This window comes from Pollachius pollachius (genome assembly GCF_949987615.1).
Source record: "Pollachius pollachius genome assembly, chromosome: 6".
Taxonomy (NCBI): Eukaryota; Metazoa; Chordata; class Actinopteri; order Gadiformes; family Gadidae; genus Pollachius; species Pollachius pollachius.
Genome location: NC_136939.1, coordinates 1704410 through 1722010, shown reverse-complemented (window position 1 = coordinate 1722010; position 17601 = coordinate 1704410). Strand labels below are relative to the sequence as shown.

The following is a 17601-nucleotide window of genomic DNA, read 5'->3' as shown; positions in this document are numbered from 1 at the left end:
CTCAAGCGATTCACTGAATTCAGACTACATGTGGGGAGGTGTGGTTTCCTGCGAGGCAGAATAAAGCAGGGAACAGAGATGAAACCAGAAAGGAGCAGTTTGGAGAGCAGAGAGTACCTGGGGTCGGTTCCCCCCCAGGCGGCCAATCACAGAGCACACAGCGAGATGAAAGGAGAAGCACGGCGGAGCTTTTCTCCTTTTTTTGATGTTTTTGTTCTTTTTTATTTTCCCCGTGTAAAATAACCCCCAAATCATCCAGCTGAGCTTCTGGAATGAAACAAGCAGTGAAATATTTAGAGATACACAGACACAAGGAGAGTCGAACGCTGCACAACATTGCTTTTAAAAATGCTTTTCTGGTGTGGAATGTTCTACATAAATGAAACAACTGCTGCTTCTCATTTAGTGTAGAAAGATATGTTTCTGTGGTTTTCATTTTGTATCTTTTTACTGTGATGTTGCTTCTTTTCACTGTCATCATCCTGCTGTGAAATCAAACTTTTCCATCTGGGACTTTTGTTTTATAACTGAAAACATACATAATGTTTTAATTACTGCCCACATGATGTGTTTTGTTGGCCATTCCCAGACATCATCCACACACTCAGTGCTTTACATTCAGTATCTTCGCTCTTTGGTCTTTTCTACGGCGGTCGACATCAACATGCAGGACCTTCCGTCATTCAGTAGAGCTGGCTTTAGTAACGATCTTCAGCAGTGTCTGGTTCGACCACGGAGCAGGCAGCGTTCTCAAGCCTGCCTCTTTGCAGTAGGAGGGCGAGGAGGGCTGGATGTTAGAGGTTGCGTTGGTTCGGAATCGAACCCAGTGCCTTATCGCTAGATGAACCACAATGGGCTCTGCAGGCTGTCCTAGGAGGGAGATGTTTGAGGAGGAACGAGCTGCAGGGTCTCTGAGACCAATGGCATCACTAAACCATCTCTGCCCTATCCCCCCGTCTAATTGATAAGACCATGTTTATTCCTTTTATTATTTATTAATTCAGCAGATACATTTATTCAAAGAAGTTAAAGTGAACGGATCTTAAACATGTGATTCCACTGGTGGTAGGGGTCAAAAGGTCACTTGAACGAGGACGCCTTTGGGTTAGTCAGTCGACTTTTGGGTTCAAACCAACCACTGTTGGTTTGAAGAGGCAGAGAACACCTCAACTATTCCGCCCGAGATACGATATCATATTTATTTTAAATCTAGGAAAGGAAGATCCAAGGTGTAAATATTGTACTACAAAGATTTTATAGAATATATTTTTTGTATTACATTTTCTCCGTCTCTGTATTTCCTCACCACTGCCAGTAGAGGGTGACATCGAGCTGGTGCAAAAACCGCGTCCGTTCAACAGCAAACCGATGACTGACAACACAGAAAGAAATTGTTGAGCTTTGTCCTTATTTATTAGGTATTCACTGAGTATCTGTGGATACCTATAGTTATAAATGAATGTTATTCTGCATTAGCCTCTTTATTACTTAATAATGAAGATAGGTTATAAGGCAAGTAAAGTGAAGATTATTTATGAGGCAAGAAGTGTATCTAGAAACGTGCATTATCGGGTCTCCTTTAAAGAGACTTGTGAGGTTTGAAATGAAGCCGTTATAAAAGGTTAGGTTTGCAAACTGAAGCAGTGGAAACCACATTCTCGATTCTGTTCATTTCCAATGAAAAATCGAATCAGCACCAAAAGAATCCAAACACCAAAACATGCGCAAAGGTCAATTCGGCTAATTGCCCTTCAGCCTCATGATGAAGTTGAACCCTCAGAATCACGAAAGCGTTCCTGCTTGTGTTGAAACAATCAGATGATCTGGTCCGCGGGTTTTTCTTTCTGTGAATGAACCATGCGTAAAACGAACTCATCCTCCAACCAGAGGAGCGTCTGACTGGATGGAGAGCAGAGAGAGAGAGAGAGCGAGAGAGAGAGAGAGAGAGAGAGAGAGAGAGAGAGAGAGAGAGAGAGAGAGAGAGAGAGAGAAATACTATCACACATGCTCTCCCCCAACCAGCGCTCCCTCCCTCCCTCCATCTCCCCCTCTCTTCGCGCTCACAGAGGAGAGCTCAACTCTCACTACACACTGGTGCTAGCGGTGGGAACTGGACTACCGCCTCGGATGCTCCGTTAACTTGTCCCGGATTGAGTGTGAGGACGACCCTCAGCCCACTCGACCCCCTGCTGAGGTCGGAGCGCCGAAGGATTCCGCCTGGTTTGCGGGAGACGAAGTTTTGACCGCCGCGTAATCCCCGGGAACGGGACAGCCCGTGTGAAGGTATACGCGCTGAACGGGTGTGAACGGGAACTTAACTGCCAAGTCAGCTGAAGAACCAGATAGTTTGAGGCTGTGTGATTCATTTCAGTCTGGGTGGACTGGTGTGAGAGACTTGTTTCACTGGAGTGGGGTTGAAAACGGCGCGGAGGATTTGGATTGAGCGGAGGCCAAAACCACTTCGCATCAGACTGGGGACAAAACTGCTTTCACACCGGACTGGGGACAAAACCAGGTGCCGCCGGACTGGGGACATCTACCACTCTTCTCCCGGCTCCCCACCGCTCCGGGATGATGCGTCGGGGGCTCCTCGGAGTCTCCCACCTTCTGGCGTTCCTTCACATCTGTTCAGGTACGAGTTGCTTTGAAAAGACGCGCATCCACACCTCTGACGGTGAACCGCCGTGTTAACGTCTATTGCCGATTAATGTGATGGAAACACTTTTTCACCAAAAGGTGAAGATGAACCGGGCTGAAAGAGAGATAGAAGGGCCCCTGAGCCAGCGTGGCCCCTGTTGCTGTCCATGCGGCTGGCGTCCCGCGGTGTTTTGACAGCTGTAACCTAACGCTGGTCCTGATTGTCCACTTATTGGGCTATCAGTTACAACCCTGATTCTGTCCTGCACTCGACCAGGGTCAGCAACTGATGCCTCCAAACGCGTTGTTTTACAGCGATAAGACTTACTATTCTGCTGTGTGTGGAAGCGTGTGAAGATTGAGTTTGTATTCAGGCGCTTTGTGGGGACCTGTCTATCACGACTAATGGAAAGTTATGATTTAAAGCAAATTAAAATGCTTTACAAACAGCGCCGTTCTGAAAACAGCTACAAGTTTAGTTTAGATATCAACTAAACATGTCAGACATTAAATATTGGATTGCTCACTTGTGTGTGAAATTATGTATTGGACTAAATTGCATTTTTAACTCAAAAGCAAAATGGTCACAAAATATATTGGACAATTACTGTTGGTAATCCGCGTACAGGAGTATAACCACGGCATGGTGGGGGGTGGGGCGGGGGGGATGGTATTACATCTCATCATGTTTCCCCCCCAGAGCGAGAGCAGTTAGTGCTAATCCTAATTGTTCCTCAACATATCCATAACTGGGGGGCCAACAGGGAGGGGGAGGGAGGGAGGGAGGGCGAGAGGGGAGAGAGAGAGAGAGAGAGAGAGAGAGAGAGAGAGAGAGAGAGAGAGAGAGAGAGAGAGAGAGAGAGAGAGAGAGACATGGAGAAGGACAGAGCAGGCTATGTGATTAGTGGAGATCGTGGTTCCCTGTAGGAAAGGCTGGGCTGGCTCACAGTTTGGCAGCGACACACAGTTCCATGTCGTTGGGTTCTGTGAGGTGGTTCCTCTCTCCTCCTCCCTGGCAGAGCGGGTCCTGTGGCCGTGGGTTAGGGTTCGGTGAGGTGGTTCCATGGGTCTTGTAAGGCTTAGAGGGAAGCCACCAGGCTCGCGCTTCTCCACCACAAGAGAGTTCTGCCTCATACGTGTGTGTTGGGAGGTTAACGTGGACTGGAGCCTCAACCCTGTTCCTGCAGATATAAATTGCGGGAGTGTTGGCGCGTTGACCACTTCGCTCTGGAATGCGTTTTCCGATGGGAGGAACAACAACTCAATGGTCCAATTTTTTCACAGATTTACTGCAAGAAACTGAGAGGATGTGTTGCAGACATCCGATTTGTCGGCAGCACCGACCGGAATTAGGTAGTTCTCTCTTCTAATTGAGGTATTCGCTGAGCATAAGGTTCACCTTTACCTCCCGAGGCAGCTCCCATCAGTTCACACCACCAGACCGTGACCTGAACCGGGATTGTCCGTTTTGCTACGCGCATTGGATCACGGTATTATGGGCTGTGAATACCTGCACAATGTCAAACACAGCCAATGTCTTGCTACCTTCCCCTCATTACTCGACTGCAGAACGCACGAACATGAGCGCAGATTCCCCTGAGCAGCGCTCATCACTGCGTGTTTGTGGTATTAAGTAACGGAGCACGGTTACCCCAAACGCCATCGCACAACGGATGTTGCTTGATAGTAGGAACACGTCTGTGTGTGCAGGCAGCTGGCCGTGTTTAATCCCTCATTAAAACCACACCAGCTGTGAGTGAAGCCGGCGGTAGAAAGTTGTTTACCGTCTCACGTGGGGCAGTCGCTCCGCTCTGTGAACGGGGACAGCGCTTTGTTAGCAAGGTGATGTCACCGTGGGGACCGGGGTACGGTCGCCAGGGAAACAGAGGGAGACTCTGAAGGTCACCAAACAGAAGGACGGGGTCTTCAGAGGGGTCAGGGGCTTGGAAGTTGAGACCTGAAAGAGTCGATCGACTGGTCGCATGATGTCGTCCAAGCAGTAGCATGTGTCTGGGTTTAGCGGGCCAGGAGTGGAACAGAGAACCCCTTTTTAACTGCTAATTGCGGACACGACCTTGTCTCCTTCTGAAGGTCATGGGGTGATCTGTACACAGCATTCCTTTGGTTGTGTTCGCTTGGCCAGGTTTTGATTGAGGAGTTTAAATCAAGTGTTCGATATTGTTGGGAGGGTTTTGGGGGGGCAGTTAGGGGGGCACCCCTGGCCCACTTCTGGACACGCCCCTGAATCACACACAACCTCAACTGCCTGGAGTGCTAGACTGCCCAGGTGTTTGCACACTGCCCCAACAAACACCAACACCCAACTACACAACACTGCACCCAGTCAACATGTTCCCAGAGAACCAGCTCTGTCTGACAACAGGCTTGGCACGCTGGTCGATGTGGTGTTTAAAAGAGTTTATTGGGTTCTCCGTCTCCCTCGAATCCCTTTACTGGCCATTGTTTAAACGTTCCATTAGAGTGCAGAATTGTTCCCAGGGCTCCGATATGCATTTTAAAAGTTCAACTATTTGGACCTAATTCTGCTTATGGCTGCCAAGCTCTGCAAAGTGCTGACGATGGAAACTCAAAGTGGGTTCTAAAGCAGGGGGACCGGGTTTACTAGACCTGGGGGTTGGCCTCCTTACCTCCATAATAAGTACCTTACAGTATAACGCAGATCTACAATTGGGCAGCGTGTTGCTCAGGAGCTAGAGTGTGTTGGCTGGTAACCGGAAGGTTGCTAGTTCAATCCCTTAGCTGAGTGTTGACGTGTCCCTGAGCAAAAACAACTCACCCTCACTGCTCCCGACGAGGGTTGCCTTGCGTGGTTGACACCGCCGTCATGCACACATTTGTGTGTGAATGTCTGCATGAATGAGTGAATGTGAGGCAATACTGTAAAGCGCTTTGAGTGGCCTATGGTTAGAAACGTGCTGTATGAATGCAGTCCGTTTACAGTTGAGAGTGGAGGATGGACTTTTATTGAGTCGCTGGGGACTCCGTGTTGCTGACCTGAACCCTGTTAGTCGGTCCTCACTAAATGTTCTGCAGTCAACAGGTCAGGATATGAATGTAAGGGAGGGCTAGGAATCAGTGGTGTGTGGATACTGTTATAGAGTTGTGATGATTTCTGGTGAGAGTGATAGATGTGTTTTCGTGTGTCTGAATGTGTGTCTTTCTCAGGTATTGTTTTATGTTGTTTGTGTTATTTTGTATGTGTGTGGGGTTTTGTGTGTTTGTGTGCATTTGTTTGAATGTTGTGTTGCTTTTGTGCGATTCAGTTTGTTTGTGCGTTTCTATTTAGTGCTGTTTCCAGTGTTTTTGTTGATGTTTGTCTGTTGGCCCTATTGTGTGTCTAGTCCTTTGTTGTCTGTGTGTAAGTTTGATGAAAGCAACAAATATATAAATAATTTGAATTTGCCTGTGTTATCTTGTCTGTGTGTGTGTGTGTGTGTGTGTGTGTGTGTGCTTTGGCTGGTTTCAGGGCAGCCCGTACCTTACAATCACACGCGCCCCAGTTTTACTATAACCTCCTTACAAAAGGTTCTCACCACAACCACCGCGCACGCCGTCTCCTTTTACCCTAGCCTGGCTCTCCGTCGCTGCATTAAGCATCGACAACCCGCCGTGAGTCACCCCGAGAACCACGCCGCGGTTCATCATCCCGCACCACACCAGGTTCTCCGTACTCCACACATCCAGGGTCTAGAATGGTCCATTCTGGGGTGTTGAGATCAGAACGAGGGATTCACAAATTTCTTTGGGGAGCCCCTCATTGTCTGAGCGGTGCTTATGAGAAGTAGGAGATTGTTTCTCTTCCTCCGGACACTTATTATGCATCCCTGGATAGATCCTCTACCGCACCTTCAAACTAGTCCATGTGGTCACCACGTGATGGTCAGGATCACGTACAAAAACACCTAAAAAACATCTTTTATCCCCACTGCCATCACCACACAACCCCCAACAACAGTCACAAATAGGCAACATATTTCACTCCACTCACTCATCCCTTTGCACTGCTTGCATCTTTAGGCATTCATTTATTGTCATTGTTTTGGACTGTCTCTGCCTTGTATGCATTTATTTATTTAGTGTAAATTGAACCTGCCCTGTCAAAGATGAATTTCTGTCACTTGTGACAGACAATAACGTTTTTTTTATCTTATCTTATCTTATCCGCCTGCAAACCAGAGCCAGGAACACTCTGAGACTCTCTGACATTCATGTGGAGTTCATGTTGTGAACTCCTTCCTGAGCAGCACGTTGTGGTTCAGGTTCATCCAACTTGCTGACCAAGTACCAACGACACCAGGAATCATGCTGTACTGTAGAAAAGGGCTTTCAGTGCATCTTAAGTTCCATAAAACTAGAATTATTCTGATAATGATACGAGTATCGGAAATTCCTCCGATACTTAAAATGCAGGATCGGGTATCGGCGAGTACGCAAGTCTATGCGCCGATCCGATACCGTCACGTGACTAACTCATTCACTACACAGACAGAGAACATCACCAACAATACGGTGTTATGCTGCGTTCGTTAACGGTCAGAGGTGGAAAGTCGGAATGGGAAACACGTCGTCTACCAAGTCGGAAAAACATGGATGCATGCACGCTTAACTACAAGATTACAAATGCATTATTATAATAATAGATTAGAAATGCAAATTAACTTGTTCTGAAAAAGAACCGACTTTACATTGCTGTCATCATAAGAGAACCTTTCAGTAAGAACAAGTGCTATAAGTAGTTACAATGCTAGATGCTGTATCGGTATATACTCGGTATCAGCCGATACTCAAGTTCAGGAAACGCAATCGGTACGGGAAGGAAAAAGATGGTATTGGAACATCTCTACATAAGATAAGTTAAAACCCGCCTTCCCACCCCTTCCTGAGTCAGACTGGCCAAGCAGCCGCTGGTAAAGCTGGCCGCTTGCCGTGTGCGTCTGATCATGTGAAACCAACGTGTTGGTGTGTCTCTCCTTCAGCCCGTCTCCATCTCCGCCGTGTGTTTGTGTATTCCCAACGGGGGGACAGACGGACGGAGAGCGTATCCCAGCCTGCCGGGGTTAGCTACACCCAGGGGTCAGGGGGGGTCAAACAAACACTTACATCCATCCGTACACTTAAGCACGCACGCGGGAGACGCCGCTAAACTGACAGCAGCGGCCGCACGCGGGGTCGGCCGCTGCCCGTCACTGCCAGCCAACCTGGGGTATTAAATCCTACAGATTAGGCAGAATTTAGGCACTGCGGGCTGATTGGCTGAGCGGCGGCTAAGCCTCATCAGCGCTATGAAAGCGGTCTTTACAGGGTGACAGTGATGAGTGTAGCGTCGGCGCTAATGAGGAGCTCTCCGTCACGCGTGACGGCTGAGAGGGGAGGGTCCGCGCGCGGCGCCGCGATGCGTCTTCCTTTGATAGCCTTTCTTCAATGGACCTGTCATCGCTCCGTCGGCTTCTCCGCCCGATTCCAGGCAGCTAATGAGCTCGGGGGGTCATCCAGAGCAGGCGGCGCCGAAACTGTATCCACTCCACCGCGCCCGAGTGTGTGTGTGTGTGTGTGTGTGTGTGTGTCTGTGTGTGTGTGTGTGTGTGTGTGTGTGTGTGTGTGTGTGTGTGTGTGGCTGGACTCGATGGAGAATTTAAGTGGAAGATGAAACGGCGCAGGAGATACAGAGACCCTCCCCACAATCCACAATCTGACACAAAGTACTCCACAGTTTCTGCAGTTCTCTTTAGCTTCCTATGCTACGGCCTCCTCCTCATCCTCCTCGCTCTCCTCTTCATCCTCCTTCTCCTCCTCAATCTCTTCATCCTCCCTCTTCCATTCCTCCTCCTTTTTCTCCTCTTCCTTCTCCTCCTCTTCCTCTTCCTCATCCTCAACCTCCTCCGACTTCTTTCAACCTCATTGTAGTAGTATTAGTAGTAGTAGTAGTAGTAGTATTAGCTGTAGTAGTAGTGGTAGACATTGTAGGATCTGCAGTAGTAGTAGTTGTATTAGCAGTAGCAGTAGTAGTTTGTTTCTGTAGTAGTTGTAGTACTAGTAGTAGTAGTAGTAGTAGAAGTCCGCCACCTCCTCCTTCATTCAGGCAGATGTGTTGAATGCTCGGGTTGTGTGATGGAACAGGTCTCCTCGTTACTCCAGAGAGACCTTCAGCCTGTGTCTCCTCGTTACTCCAGAGAGACCTTCAGCCTGTGTCTCCTCGTTACTCCAGAGACCTTCAGCCTGTGTCTCCTCATTACTCCAGAGACGTTCAGCCTGTGTCTCCTCGTTACTCCAGAGACCTTCAGCCTGTGTCTCCTCGTTACTCCAGAGACCTTCAGCCTGTGTCTCCTCGTTACTCCAGAGAGACCTTCAGCTTGTGTCTCCTCATTACTCCAGAGACGTTCAGCCTGTGTCTCCTCGTTACTCCAGAGAGACCTTCAGCTTGTGTCTCCTCGTTACTCCAGAGACCTTCAGCCTGTGTCTCCTCGTTACTCCAGAGACGTTCAGCCTGTGTCTCCTCGTTACTCCAGAGACGTTCAGCCTGTGTCTCCTCGTTACTCCAGAGACGTTCAGCCTCTGTCTCCTCGTTACTCCAGAGACCTTCAGCCTGTGTCTCCTCGTTACTCCAGAGACCTTCAGCCTGTGTCTCCTCGTTACTCCAGAGAGACCTTCAGCCTGTGTCTCCTCGTTACTCCAGAGAGACCTTCAGCTTGTGTCTCCTCGTTACTCCAGAGACCTTCAGCCTGTGTCTCCTCGTTACTCCAGAGACGTTCAGCCTGTGTCTCCTCGTTACTCCAGAGACCTTCAGCCTGTGTCTCCTCGTTACTCCAGAGAGACCTTCAGCCTGTGTCTCCTCGTTACTCCAGAGACGTTCAGCCTGTGTGATGGAACAGGTCCAGCTCTTCGTTCCTCCAGGAGGGACATTCTTGGCGTCTCCCTCTGGCAGCCATCTTGGCAGGGCTCTGCTGTTGGCCGTGCTGCTCTGGAACAATCCGAATTATCTCGCCCACTCCGTTACATATGTCCACGTTTTTCTCTCTTGACATGCGGAACCAAAAACCTTCACCCATTTGTCTCTGCATTTTTACGACGTTTGAGGTTTGGAAAGAGCGAAAGCGTCAAGGCAAATAACATTTAACGCATCGACATGTTTTGCAAACACGATAATGCAACTCTTTGTGCGTTCTTCACATGGATGTCGTACATGATTAATGCGTTTTTCTACATACACGCATAACGTTCTACGTTCTCAGCGTTTCACCCCGTGGCTCGTTCGCTCTGTGATCTGGGAGACATCGGCTCTAATCACTCGTCCGACTTTGGGTTTCGCCGACCAGAGAGATAGTTGCAGATTGAAGCGCTCCGACTTTATCTGAAGGTCCCAGCCTGCGGTGGAGGCACAGAGAGAATGTTTGGTGTTCCAGCGGGCGGGGGAACATGGAGGTGAGAGGAGGGGGGTGTTTAGTGATTACCTCGCTTGTTTCCACGGTGACCCCCTGCTGTGTGCTGATGCCTGGTGAGGCTGGTGGACGGGGGAGGAGGGTGGGGGGGGGAGCAGCTCTAATAACAATTGCCCCTGGGCTACGAGTTCACAGGTCATGGCACCTGTTCACAGACACTCATAAACACACACATGCTCGCAAACACACACACACACACACACACACACACACACACACACACACACACACACACATGCTCGGAGGCTTGCATACATACACACACAAACACACACACACACACAAACATGATGACAAACAGATAAACACACACACACACACATGATGACACACAGATATTCGATGACACACATGATGACACACAGATATGTGATATACAAACACAGACAAATGTAGACTGTTGATGACCTTTTGTTATCATGTTATCGGCCAACCAAAAATAGGACCCCTAAAAATAACCTCAAAATGGATCCAAAATAAACGGTTCATCCCTACAGCCCGTCTCTGGCAGAAACACCACAGGCATATTATTGCATATTTTGGGGTCAGGGGTTAAAGGGTGGGCTGTGGATTGATGTTATAAGGAGGAGGACGTCGGAAGAAAGGTCACGATTTGAACAGGACAAAGGTCGCTGGATATTCAGTTAGTTGTGCGCTCCGTTCAGGCAAACCCACATCGATCCTGAGATCAATGTTCGTTCAGAGAGCCTCACTTTCACGCCTGAACAAACTCAGAAGGCAACTCACTAACACGAGCTCACTAGCACACACACACACACACACACACACACACACACACACACACACACACACACACACACACACACACACACACACACACACACACACACACACACACACGAACACACACACATACACAGGTATGAACACACACACTCACACACACATACACAAACACATGCAAGAACACACACACAGACACACACCCAGGCATGAACACACACAAACACACATATATAGGTATGAACACACACACTCACACACACATACACAAAGGCATGAATACACGTGAACACACACATGCACACATACATGCAGTAACACACACTCACACACATACACAAACACATGCAAGAACACACACACACACACTCACATATATACACACACTAATACACAAGCATGCGTGCAAAACATTCCAAGACGCATGCACCCACACACACAAGGACACACACATCTACCCACACGCCCACGCCCACACACAGCCACACCCTCTTATCCGATTGACCTATTGATTACTGAACCCAATTTGATTACCCTCAGCATCATTAGGGAAGATATTTTAAATGCACATTACCATTAATTACCCCCCCCACCACTACCTCTCATCGCTCACGTACCCCCCCGTCGTTAATCCACTCTGAGCATGACGCAAAATGCTAACCTCACGCTGCCTTCCCAAAATACTACGTCTCCCAGAAGCCCTTTCTTCCCTCAGAGCTCCCAGCGCAGTGCTCCCAGCGCTAGCCGTGTGATTGGCCTCCGCCGGCTGTAGTCCTGATCATCTGGGACTAGCTCCGGCGCCGCGCCGCCGTAATGACTCTGTTTGATTGTTCCGTCGGCGGTTGTAATTGTTTGGGGATCGAGCGCCTTTCCCCAACTGCCATTATTTCTTCCCGCCATTTCCAACCGCCGCAAACACTTCGGAGGAGCGTTTGCATCAGTCGAGTGGTTATTCAAATCACAATACCCCCCCCCCCCCCCCCCCATAAACCCTGCTGGTGTACTTAAGACCGGAGAGACGGTGTATTCCGTGGGCGCCCAACGCGTCTTAAAAGGATTCTTAAAAGGGTTTACTTAATGAATCCCCTGTTTATTTAACCTCGAGCGATTGCCTGCTAGCTTGGGCTGCGCCGCCGTCTCTGCTGCTGTTCTCTTTAGCCGCCGGCGTTATGATCCGTCCTACTGAGGAGCAGGAAGGGCTGAGCAGCCCATCGCCTGGGCACGTCTCCGGCGGACATCGGGCTTCGAACCCTCAACCTTTCAGCGGAGAGTCAAACCTCCTAACCACTAGACCACCCCCACCCGGCCCCTCCGTTCCTCCAACCCCCCGACGCGTGTGGAGCGTTCATCTTTGAAGGACGATGTTCGCTCCGCGCCCCCCCTCCCTGACCGTGAGGGAGGATCAGATGAAAGAGGCAGAGCTTCACGCCCCAGGGCAGCTGTCAGCCACCCCCAGCCCCGGCCTGGCACCGCAGGGTTCCCCCCACCTCCACCTGAACCTCCACCTCTACCTCCACCTCCACCTCCACCTCCACCTCCACCTCCACCTGAACCTCCACCTGAACCTCCACCTCCACCTCTACCTCCACCTCCACCTGAACCTCCACCTGAACCTCCACCTCCACCTCTACCTCCACCTCCACCTCCAGCTCCACCTCCACCTCCACCTCCAGCTCCACCTCCACCTCCAGCTCCACCTCCACCTCCACCTCCACCTCCACCTCCACCTCCAGCTCCACCTCCACCTCCACCTCCACCTCCACCTCCAGCTCCACCTCCACCTCCACCTCCACCTCCACCTCCAGCTCCACCTCCACCTCCACCTCCACCTCCACCTCCAGCTCCACCTCCACCTCCACCTCCACCTCCACCTGAACCTCCACCTGAACTTCCACCTGAACCTCCACCTCCACCTCCACCTCCACCTCCACCTCCAGCTGAACCTCCACCTTCACCTCCACCTCCAAATCCACCTCCACCTCCACCTCCACCTCATTCGCTCCTGCTGCTGCTTCATGTTAAATCACGGGACATTTGAACCAAAGCTTTCCCTCCATCCTGCCCCAGCTGATTACATCTCAGAGCCAGCAGGGATGGGTGGAGGAGAGGTGGAGGGATGGGTGGAGGAGGGGTAGGGCGATGGGTGAAGGAGGGATGGGGAGATGGGCGGAGGGGAGACGGAGAGATGGTGGATGGGGGTGATGGAGGATTTCTTTCAACAGCTTCAGTGTTAAGGAGAGAGGTCATAGTTCAACCTGTGTGTGTTTGCTTGACAATTGTATAAATTGCATGACAATATTGTGTTCTCAGAAACCTTTGTTGTACAGAGATAGGGAGGGGGGGACAGGGAGGGGGGGGGGTGGTACGCAGTGAGAGAGAAATTAAAACGATCACAAAGAGCAGTGAGTACATTGAGGGTTAAATCCCCCATTTTCCTCCAACTTGTCTCGCTCAGATTATTGAGATTCCACACATAATTGAGACTCCGGTTATGGAAAAAATCCCTGGTTCCCGTCCATCCGAGCGTGCCGCCGGTGACGTCCGGTCGATCGCTCAGAGGCTGACAGGTGTCGGTCCCGCTCCACGGAATTCAGATTCCAGGAACTGTAAGCGCTTTCGTTCCCCGACCTCCGACCCCTAGAGACCCTGTTTCCGACAGCCTGCGCCGCAGACGGAGCCAATCAGAGCGGGCGCTGGGCCCCGCCGTCTGTGGAAGGATTTGGAGGTTCAGCCTCTTTTCTTTTCTAAGCGCATCGCGGCCCCGTGTACAGCCTCGCCGCGCGCCCGCCCCAGACCCGACGCTTAACCACCGCTGATGAAAAGGAGGGCAAAAGGGAAAGAAGCAATTTGTCTGGAATGGTTTCCAGGTGGCGGTCACAGCAGGGGTGATTGACAGGGGCAGGGTCTTTTTCTTTCTCCAAAAGCGGAAGAGGTCGGGCTATTCCGGAGCGGCAGAAACCCCTTGTTTCCTTTCACTTTGACCTCCGACCCCACCCCCTGTCTGCTCCAACTGTTGTGCTTTATTGCTCCTGTGAGTAGGACCACTCTCTTCAGCTGTGGCGGTTTGCGGCTGCAAGGGAAAGGCTGTGGAACGTCGTATAAACTGACAAATGTCCTGCAGGGTTAACCGGAGCTCAGAGTGATGTCTTAGTGGAGCTTGCTTGGACGAAGACAAAAGCATTAATTTTAGTATTGATCTTGTTCTTTGGAACAGCAGAGAGTACCGACTTAACAACCAGTTATACGCAGCAAGTGTGTGTTTTCACTGGTTTAATAACTAAAGCAATTGACCCATTATATCGATCGCATTGTAATCAATAGTTGTGCTGTTGACCAACGAATCGTTTCAGAACTGCGTTGGGTTGGTGGGATGTCTTGGTTTTTAAAGATAGATTTTGCAGAGACTAGTCCAATAATTTAAAGTAACTTCAAGGACTGTTTGAGTCTAATTATTCCTTTCATCCGTTATATAAAACAGATTTACAGAACAAACTTTCTTTTGCTCACGATATTTGTCTATGACTGCAGCCTGTAAAAGGTAGCAAAAGAGAATAAAAAGGACAAGGACGTGTCAGCCTGATGTTTTACTTTTAAAAACTTCCACTACACAGCTATGACTATAATGTGTGTGTGTGTGTGTGTGTGTGTGTGTGTGTGTGTGTGTGTGTGTGTCTGAATGTGTGTGTGTGATTCTGTGTGTGATGCTTTATAAAACCATTGTCCAATGTTCCATCCACTGCACAACTATGACCAATAATGTGTGTCTGTGTGTGTTTGTGTGTGTGTGTGTGTGTGTGTGTGTATGTTTGTCTGTATGAGTGTGTGCGTCTTAGTTTGTGTGTGTTATTTTGTGTGTGTTTGTATGAGTGTGTGTGCAAGTGTGTATGTGTAGGTTTATGTGTAGGTGTATATGTGTGTGTTTGCGTGTGTGTGTGTGTGTATATGTCTATTAGTGTGTGTCTGTATGTGTGTGTTTGTTTCTGTGTGTAATGTTTTACTTCTTAAAACCATTGTCCAATGTTCCAACCACTACACAACTATGACCTAGAATTTGTGTGTATGTGTGTAATAGTGTGTGTGCACGTGTGTGTGTGTGTGTGTCTATGTGTGTGTGTGTATGTGTGTGTGTGTGTTTGTGTTTGTGTTTGTGTAATAGAGTGTCTGTGTGTGTTTGTCTCTGAGTGTGTGTGTCTATGTGTCTGTGTCTGTGTGTTTGTTTCTATGAGTGTTTGTGTGTGTGTGTTTGTGTAATATAGTGCCTGTGTGTCTATGAGTGTGTGTGTCTATGTGTCTGTGTCTGTGTGTTTGTTTCTATGAGTGTTTGTGTGTGTGTGTTTGTGTAAAATAGTGCCTGTGTGTCTATGAGTGTGTGTGTGTGTGCGTTTGTTTCTGAGTGTGTGTGTGTGTGTGTTTGTGTAATACAGTGTCTGTGTATGTTTGTCTAAGAGTGTGTGTGTCTGTGTGTGTGTGTGTGTTTGTTTGTATGTGTGTGTGTGTGTGTGTGTTTGTGTGTGTGTGTGTGTGTGTGTGTGTGTGTATGTGTGGTAGTGATAGATTCCTCTATCCTACAGTCCTTTGGTCCTCTCTCTCTCTTTCTCTCAATGTGTGTGTGTGTGTGTGTGTGTGTGTGTGTGTGTGTGTGTGTGTGTGTAAAAGTCCTTCCTCTTACGTTGAGAGACGTGCGAGACATGAATCTTGGTTCCTCATCCAGACAACACTGGGTATGGACGATTCAATCCTTTGGGGTCGATCCACCAGGTTTGATGGAATCTCTCCTTAATCAATTCCAATTAAATTGGAATTAATTCAATGTTTAATTCAATGTTTTCCATCGTCTTCGATGCCCCATCTCCCCCAAGCTCCAAGAGATACGGATCAGACCAAATCGATCGAACACAGATCGGTATAGATGCTGGGCTTTTAAAATGAACCATAAACAATGCAAAAACTCGCTGCATTAAATCATTTATTCCATCTCAAAGATAGGATCGGCTCCAAATCTGTTTTCTTTTCAGATTTCAATTCTCAGAACTGACGACGCCAGGAATGGAGAATCAAATCATTCGGGGTCTCCTTTCCATCTCAGAAACCACGCGAGCAGACTGCGCCTATGTTCCTCCCCGTCTGGGCGGCGGCGTTGGTGTTCAGACTCTCTTTTAATTATGTTTATACAGCAGCCACCCCCCCCCCCCCCGAACCCCTGCCAAGCCATTGGACAGCGGTGGCTGGTCACCAGTGCAGGGGGCCTTAGTAGTGTCTGCCGTTTTTTAGTTTTTCCAAAGACTTCCCTCCCCAGTGAGATGAAAGCATGTGGGCCCTGGACGTTCATGTTGCGTTCCCAGTCAGACGCAAGGCTGTAGCGAAGAGTGAGCGCTGGCGCTAGATGCCTCCCCTCGCAGTCTCTGGCCACCAATTTACCGTTTCCACGGCGACCTGGCCTCGGAAGTCTGGTAGGGACGGGAACGTCATTAAGCAACACAGAGAGAAAACGCTGGGACTTAGAGGAGAGGGGAACTCTGCCTCCTCTGACCATTAAAGGAGAGTCCAGTAATCCGGCCTCCTGCTCCTCTTCCTCCTCCTCTTCCTCCTCCTCCTCTTCCTCACCCCCGGAGCCAGAACCAATAGAGAACAAACAAATTAACTAAACCGTCGGAGCGGTGGGATCGCGTTCGGCAAAGTCCAGGGATCGGTTGAACGACCTGAGCCTCTGGTGTTCTCCGCGTCCCTCTACCTCGCCCTAGAACCTCCTCCGCTAGCGAGGAACGTCTGCTGGACCGGATCCACGGCGACATTCCCAAACATCTCCTCCCAGATGCACAGCGGGGTCCTTCTGAACTCAGGAAGCTCGGGGGGGGGGGGGGGGGAAGGAATCGAGGAATTTGATGATGCACACAATGTGTGCTTATGTTAGAAAGGAGGCAGAACTCACATATGAACGGACACACACACACTTATGCCAGCACACGCACACACGCACGCACGCATGCACACACGCACGCACGCACGCACACACACACTCACACACAGACACATACACACACACACAGACACAACCACACTCACACAGACATACACAGAAACACAGATGCAAACAGACTCAAGCACACATACACACAATTACAGACGCACACACACTCACGTGCACACACACATACACACAAACACACACACACACATGCAGAATTGTAAGTATGGAAGCATGGTAGTAAAGAGGGTCTGCAGCTGCACTGCTTTGGGAGGCTGTTGTGTGCCGGCTCATTTGAATAACAACTAAATCCTCAGTCTTTGTCTGACGATTACATTTCACACTTTATTACCCAGAACCCCCAGCATGGCACTTTATCCTCCCTTCCTTTCCTCTTTCCTCTCTCACTTCCTTTCCCCCTTCCTTCCTTCCTTCCTTCCCTCCTTCCCTCCTTCCTTCCTTCCTTCCTTCCTTCCTTCCTTCCTTCCTCCCTTCCTTCCTTCCTTCCTTCCTTCCTTCCTTTCATCCATCCTTCCTTTCTTTCTCGCTTCCTTTCAACCTTCCTTCCTTCCTTCCTTGCCCCTTTCCTTTCTTCCTTCCTTCCTTCCTTCCTTTCTTCCCTCCTTCCTTCCTTTCTTCCTTTCTTCCTTCCTTCCTTTCTCCCTTCCTTTCATCCTTCCATCCTTCTCCCTTCCTTTCACCCTCCCTTTCTTCCTTTAATCGTTCCTATCCATCCCTCCTTCCTTTCTTCCTTCCTTCCTTCCTTCCTTCCTTCCTCCTTCCTTCCTTTCTTCCCTC

At 49.4% G+C, this 17601-nt stretch overlaps 1 protein-coding gene across 1 annotated transcript in view; it reads left to right on the top strand.

Moving 5' to 3' along the window:
• Positions 1–2574: 2574 nt before the first annotated feature.
• The window catches only part of LOC307077549 (roundabout homolog 2-like), a gene marked incomplete at both ends in the record, with an annotated part of 19604 nt that continues 4577 nt past the window's right edge, over positions 2575–17601 (top strand). The window contains one exon of the mRNA XM_079738977.1: positions 2575–2632. Coding sequence (XP_079595103.1) covers positions 2575–2632 — 58 coding nt within the window. The remainder of the gene's footprint in view (positions 2633–17601) is intronic.